This window comes from Anomaloglossus baeobatrachus, chromosome 12 (genome assembly GCF_048569485.1).
Source record: "Anomaloglossus baeobatrachus isolate aAnoBae1 chromosome 12, aAnoBae1.hap1, whole genome shotgun sequence".
NCBI classification, from domain to species: domain Eukaryota; kingdom Metazoa; phylum Chordata; class Amphibia; order Anura; family Aromobatidae; genus Anomaloglossus; species Anomaloglossus baeobatrachus.
The window spans coordinates 127,138,541-127,145,810 of record NC_134364.1 but is presented as its reverse complement, the minus strand read 5'-3'; the positions used below and the strand labels follow the sequence as shown (position 1 = coordinate 127,145,810).

At 56.3% G+C, this 7,270-nt stretch overlaps 1 protein-coding gene across 2 annotated transcripts in view; it reads right to left on the bottom strand.

Annotated features, from left to right (window-relative positions):
* Window positions 1–471: 471 nt before the first annotated feature.
* Window positions 472–7,270, bottom strand: part of B4GALT3 (beta-1,4-galactosyltransferase 3) — a 41,291-nt gene continuing 34,492 nt past the window's right edge. For both annotated transcript variants that reach the window (XM_075330200.1, XM_075330201.1), the window contains 2 exons: window positions 4,896–5,000; window positions 472–3,152 (listed from right to left, as the gene is read on the bottom strand). In XM_075330200.1, coding sequence (XP_075186315.1) covers window positions 2,645–3,152; window positions 4,896–5,000 — 613 coding nt within the window. In that variant the 3' untranslated portion in view covers window positions 472–2,644. The remainder of the gene's footprint in view (window positions 3,153–4,895; window positions 5,001–7,270) is intronic.

Here is a 7,270-nt window from a genome sequence, read left to right as displayed (position 1 = left end):
GCGGGAGGTTCCTCACCCCTGCTGTAGAGGATATAGTTCATAAGGAAGGACACTGTTGCATTTATGAACTATACCCTCTACAAAGTGGAGGTCATATTCTGTGTAGATTTCATTATCCTGTACACGGAGCGTCAGTGACACTGAGCGTCAGTGACACTGAGCGTCAGTGACACTGAGCGTCAGTGACACTGAGCGTCAGTGTCCTGTTACTTTTTCCTCCAGGGTTTTGGACATCTCATCCACGTCTGAGGACAGCACCATGGTGAGGATCGTACACGATTCTGCCACCTTCCCAGAACAGAGCTGCACCCGCCATGATATGACCACTAGGGGCAGAGCACATCATCTTCTACATCTTGCAAGGGCGGTTGAGTAACACTCTCACTTCTTTAGTGAGATCTCTCACTTTAATGTGACTACAACTCCCAGCATGCCATGGGGGACCATTTTGGGAATAAGAGACGATGCAAATCTCATGTAATAATTTAATGAAACTGCACACAAAAAACACAACCAGTGTCCGGCGACCCTGAGCGGTCACATCCCGCCGTCCCGCCACTCATCCAGCGTCTCCGAGTTCATAAATAGAATAATAATAAAATATTTGTGGTGGACGATCACATGAGGCAATGAAAGCGGCGGCGGGCACCAGAAACACTTGGAAGAAATACTGTCACTCACAGCAATGGCGAGAGTCTGTCAGCAGCACGAGAGGAGCGGTACACCCCAGGCACTGTCAGCAGCACGGGAGGAGCGGTACACCCCAGGCACTGTCAGCAGCACGGGAGGAGCGGTACACCCCAGGCACTGTCAGCAGCACGAGAGGAGCGGTACACCCCAGATACTGTCAGCAGCACGAGAGGAGCGGTACACCCCAGGCACTGTCAGCAGCACGAGAGGAGCGGTACACCCCAGGCACTGTCAGCAGCACGAGAGGAGCGGTACACCCCAGGCACTGTCAGCAGCACGGGAGGAGCGGTACACCCCAGGCACTGTCAGCAGCACGGGAGGAGCGGTACACCCCAGGCACTGTCAGCAGCACGGGAGGAGCGGTACACCCCAGGCACTGTCAGCAGCACGGGAGGAGCGGTACACCCCAGGCACTGTCAGCAGCACGAGAGGAGCGGTACACCCCAGATACTGTCAGCAGCACGAGAGGAGCGGTACACCCCAGGCACTGTCAGCAGCACGAGAGGAGCGGTACACCCCAGGCACTGTCAGCAGCACGAGAGGAGCGGTACACCCCAGGCACTGTCAGCAGCACGAGAGGAGCGGTACACTCCAGGCACTGTTAGCAGCACGGGACGAGCGGTACACCCCAGGCACTGTCAGCAGCACTGGAGGAGCGGTACACCCCAGGCACTGTCAGCAGCACGAGAGGAGCGGTACACTCCAGGCACTGTTAGCAGCACGGGACGAGCGGTACACCCCAGGCACTGTCAGCAGCACCGGAGGAGCGGTACACCCCAGGCACTGTCAGCAGCACGGGAGGAACGGTACACCCCAGGTACTGTCAGCAGCACGGGAGGAGCGGTACACCCCAGGCACTGTCAGCAGCACGAGAGGAGCGGTACACCCCAGGCACTGTCAGCAGCACGGGAGGAGCGGTACACCCCAGGCACTGTCAGCAGCACCGGAGGAGCGGTACACCCCAGGCACTGTCAGCAGCACGAGAGGAGCGGTACACCCCAGGTACTGTCAGCAGCACGAGAGGAGCGGTACACCCCAGGTACTGTCAGCAGCACCGGAGGAGCGGTACACCCCAGGCACTGTCAGCAGCACGAGAGGAGCGGTACACCCCAGATACTGTCAGCAGCACGAGAGGAGCGGTACACCCCAGATACTGTCAGCAGCACGAGAGGAGCGGTACACCCCAGGCACTGTCAGCAGCACCGGAGGAGCGGTACATCCCAGGTACTGTCAGCAGCACCGGAGGAGCGGTACACCCCAGGCACTGTCAGCAGCACCGGATTAGCGGTACATCCCAGGTACTGTCAGCAGCACCGGAGGAGCAGTACACCCCAGGCACTGTCAGCAGCACAGGGAGGAGCGGTACACCCCAGGCACTGTCAGCAGCACAGGGAGGAGCGGTACACCCCAGGCACTGTCAGCAGCACAGGGAGGAGCGGTACACCCCAGGCACTGTCAGCTACACGGGAGGAGCGGTACACCCCAGGCACTGTCAGCAGCACGAGAGGAGCGGTACACCCCAGGCACTGTCAGCAGCACGGGAGGAGCGGTACACCCCAGGCACTGTCAGCAGCACGGGAGGAGCGGTCCACCCCAGGCACTGTCAGCAGCACGGAGGAGTGGCACACCCCAGGCACTGTCAGCAGCACGGAGGAGTGGCACACCCCAGGCACTGTCAGCAGCACGGAGGAGTGGTACACCACTGGCACACGAATATACAGCAGCTGACGTCACAGTGAATTCTGATTCTCCTTGTGCAATGAGGCACTCAGTGGGGGAGGGGAATCACAGGACAGTAGCCCCCTGGGCCGGGGCTGATGGCCACATTCTCCCGGAGGGTGAGACTGACCGCGTGTAGCTTCTGTCACAATGTTATCTGCACCAGTGCATACACTGGAAATCCCTGTACGTAATGTGTCCTGTGCACCAGCACAGAGGTGGAGGGTAATGGCGCTCAGAGATGAGGGGCCGCGGAGGGTCTGCTCCGAGCAGTCTGGTTGTGCGGCCTCCTCTGGACGTCGGCCTGCTCGCTGACTGTCGTCTTGGTTGTGTTTTTCCGGCTCCTCAGTCGCCTCCGTTTCGGGAATTCTGTAGCTGAGGGGTTCTGTCCCCGGGGGGCAGCAGAGGCTTTACTCTCCCTTACCTCCTGCCGGACCTTGGAGGGGACTGTTGCCTGGGCAGTGGCCGCCGCCGCGGAATTGTTGATGGAAGACTGGACAGATACAGTTAATCTTCCCCGGGTGGAGCCACCACTGCCGCCGGCGCTGCTGTTACTGTGCGTCCTCACCGGTGGGGGGGTGGGGCCCCTGGTTCTCAGGGGCTTCTGGGATCTGGGGTCCATGCCGATGTCCACCGTCAGGTTTGTGTACAGGGCTTCCAGCTCTCTGGACAGGAGCGTGTAGGTCAGCGAGTTCATCCCGTCCTGAGTCCACATCCTCTGCGTGCGGATGAGAAGGTCGAACCTGCGGGGAAAGGGGCAACACGGATGAGACATAATACTGGGGTACCGGCCCTTTAAGCGGAATCATATTATGCCAAAGCCTATGTTGTCACTCCAGAGCTGCACTCCCTATGCTAGAGCCAGGTTAATACATCTTATACATCCAGAGCTGTAGTTCCTTAAAGGGAAGGTGTCGCGTTTTTTATTTCTGTAATAATAATAGTGATTATGAAATCAAGTATTTTTAATAAAAAATTAAACTCACTGTTTATTTAGTTATTTAATTCTAGTGTTACTGAAGCCCTGGGGGCGGCCATCTTGGCTTTGCTGTGAGTAATGACACTTGCTCACCTCCTTTATGGCAGCGCCCTGTGCATAGAAGACCGTGGTCAGGCTGCGACCCTATACTTAATACAGGACAGCTCCAGATCACAGCAGAGGGAGGAGATCAGCGCCATTGTTGTGGAGCTCACAACGTATGCTGTGTGCTGCACCTTCCCCCGTCACCTGCCGGGCAGCGGTGATTGCACCAAAACTGATCCTGGCGTGCTGCTCCCCACTCTGCCGCTCCCCCTCCCCATACTCTGCCGCTCCCCCTCCCCCCACTCTGCCGCTCCCCCTCCCCCCACTCTGATGCTCAATCACCCCGCACTCTGACGCTCCCCCTCCCCCCACTCTGACGCTCACCCCCCTTCCCGCGTGTGCTCACCTTGGGCCTCCGCTGTTCGCCGATATGTACTGTGATCGTTGACCGGACAGGCTGCCGGGGTCGCAAGTCTGAGGAGAGTGCATGCGGCTTGGAACGGTAATCACGGCTGACATCTACAGCCTGAGCGGCACTGCACTACAGCGCACCCCTCCTCGTCGCATGTCACCTCAGACCTCCGATCCCGGCTGGCAGCACAGTATATGGGGGCACGGGATACAGTGAGGCGTAGGGAGACAGTCAGTGGGGCATTGGGATACAGTGTGGTGCAGTATACAGTGGGGCACTCTGCAGCGGGCCTTGGTGACACTTTAGACATTAGGATCACTTTGCTGTCACCAACAACATGGCTCCGCACTGTGATCCTCAACTTCATTCTCTCTTAACCCCCAGATTGGGAGGGGGAGGTGACATCACACACAGGAGAGCAGACTCCGCCCACTTTACTGCAGCTGTAATGTGAGCTGGTTCTACAGTAGCTCTACAGCAGGATTTCAGCAGCTGCTGCCCCTAGTGTTTAAGAGTGGAAAATATCAAACTTTTAGGTTTTTTTTTATATTTTTCTCAATTAAAAACAAATATTATTTAAACAAAACATTAATACTTTTTTTTTTTTTTACCACACCTTCCCTTTAATAACCACAGTCCTGCTGCTTCGCTGATAGCTGTCATGCTGCAGAGCATTGTGGGAGCTGTAGTGCGGCACCAGTGCATTATGGGATGTCGGTGCACAGCCGGCCCCTCCGCGCTGATGTCAGGCTCAGGATCCCTCTGATCCGGATCATCCCTCCATTCTTCCCTTTCACTCTCTGATCTCATTACAGACTTTCGTGCTCGCTATCCCCGGAGCCTCCTCAGAGACTCCACAGAACATGTCCTATCACCGCTCTGCTTGCTGTCAATGAATGGAAACCTTGTTTACAGCCCCTGACCTAATATGTCTCACAGCTGAAGGTCTGTTACAGTGTATTGGTGTCAGGAACACCATCAGCGCCGGTCTATGGGTGTGATGAAGGGAACGCATATGTAGAGGAGGAGGATGGGAGTTGTGCTCCTCACCGGTGAGGGTTCTCCTCATTTCCCCTGTCGCCCTTGTGCTTCACCATCTTGTAATGGCCCACGGACACGGGAGGGCGGCCGATCTTCATTCCTGCCAGACGGACCCTGCGCAGAGACACAGCGGATCAGAACCGCAGAGTAAGAGTGACACCTGCAGGAGGGGTACGGCACTGCACCTACAGGGAACGCCACACTGTACTGCCCCTACCGGGAAAGGGGCCGGGCCTGGAGGAGGAGACACACAGCTCAGCCACAGTATCACACAGGAAAAAAGCAGAGAGAACGAGACCGCGAGAGAGAACGAGACAGCGAGAGAGGAAAGGAGAGAACGAGACAGCGACAGGAAACGAGACCGCGAGAGAGAACAAGACAGCGAGAGAGAACAAGACAGCGAGAGAGAACGAGACAGCGAGAGAGAACGAGACCGCGAGAGAGAACGAGACCGCGAGAGAGAACGAGACCGCGAGAGAGAACGAGACCGCGAGAGAGAACGAGACCGCGAGAGAGAACGAGACCGCGAGAGAGAACGAGACCGCGAGAGAGAACGAGACAGCGAGAGAGAACGAGACCGCGAGAGAGAACGAGACCGCGAGAGAGAACGAGACCGCGAGAGAGAACGAGACAGCGAGAGAGAACGAGACCGCGAGAGAGAACGAGACAGCGAGAGAGGACGAGACAGCGAGAGAGAACGAGACCGCGAGAGAGAACGAGACCGCGAGAGAGAACGAGACAGCGAGAGAGAACGAGACCGCGAGAGAGAACGAGAGAACGAGAGAGAACGAGACCGCGAGAGAGAACGAGACCGCGAGAGAGAACGAGACCGCGAGAGAGAACGAGACAGCGAGAGAGAACGAGACAGCGAGAGAGAACGAGACCGCGAGAGAGAACGAGACAGCGAGAGAGAACGAGACAGCGAGAGAGAACGAGACCGCGAGAGAGAACGAGACCGCGAGAGAGAACGAGACAGCAAGAGGAAAGGAGAGAACAAGACAGCAAGAGGAAAGGAGAGAACAAGACAGCAAGAGGAAACGAGAGAACGAGACAGCGAGAGGAAACGAGAGAACGAGACAGCGAGAGGAAACGAGAGAACGAGACAGCGAGAGGAAACGAGACCGCGAGAGAGAACAAGACAGCGAGAGAGAACAAGACAGCGAGAGGAAACGAGAGAACGAGACAGCGAGAGGAAAGGAGAGAACGAGACCGCGAGAGAGAACAAGACAGCGAGAGGAAACGAGACAGCGAGAGGAAACGAGACCGCGAGAGGAAACGAGAGAACGAGAGAGGAAAGGAGAGAACGAGACAGCGAGAGAGAACGAGACCGCGAGAGAGAACGAGACAGCGAGAGAGAACAAGACAGCGAGAGGAAACGAGACAGCGAGAGGAAACGAGAGAACGAGAGAGGAAAGGAGAGAACGAGACAGCGAGAGGAAAGGAGAGAACGAGACAGCGAGAGGAAAGGAGAGAACGAGACAGCGAGAGGAAAGGAGAGAACGAGACAGCAAGAGGAAAGGAGAGAACAAGACATCGAGAGGAAAGGAGAGAACGAGACAGCGAGAGGAAAGGAGACCGCGAGAGAGAACAAGACAGCGAGAGAGAACGAGACAGCAAGAGGAAGAGAGAACGAGACCGCGAGAGGAAAAGAGAGAACGAGACAGCAAGAGGAAAGGAGAGAACAAGACATCGAGAGGAAAGGAGAGAACTAGACAGCGAGAGGAAAGGAGAGAACGAGACAGCAAGAGAAAAGGAGAGAACGAGACAGCAAGAGAAAAGGAGAGAACGAGACAGCAAGAGAAAAGGAGAGAACGAGACAGCGAGAGAAAAGGAGAGAACAAGACAGCGAGAGAAAAGGAGAGAACGAGAGAGCGAGAGAGGAAAGGAGAGAACGAGACAGCGAGAGAGGTAAGGAGAGAACGAGACAGCGAGAGAGGAAAGGAGAGAACGAGACAGCGAGAGGAAAGGAGAGAACGAGACAGCGAGAGGAAAGGAGAGAACGAGACAGCGAGAGAGGAAAGGAGAGAACGAGACAGCGAGAGAGGAAAGGAGAGAACGAGACAGCGAGAGAGGAAAGGAGAGAACGAGACAGCGAGAGAGGAAAGGAGAGAACGAGACAGCGAGAGAGGAAAGGAGAGAACGAGAGAGGAAAGGAGAGAACGAGACAGCAAGAGAGGAAAGGAGAGAATGAGACAGCAAGAGAGGAAAGGAGAGAACGAGACAGCGAGAGAAAAGGAGAGAACAAGACAGCGAGAGAAAAGGAGAGAACGAGAGAGCGAGAGAGGAAAGGAGAGAACGAGAGAGCGAGAGAGGAAAGGAGAGAACGAGACAGCGAGAGGAAAGGAGAGAACGAGACAGCGAGAGGAAAGGAGAGAACGAGACAG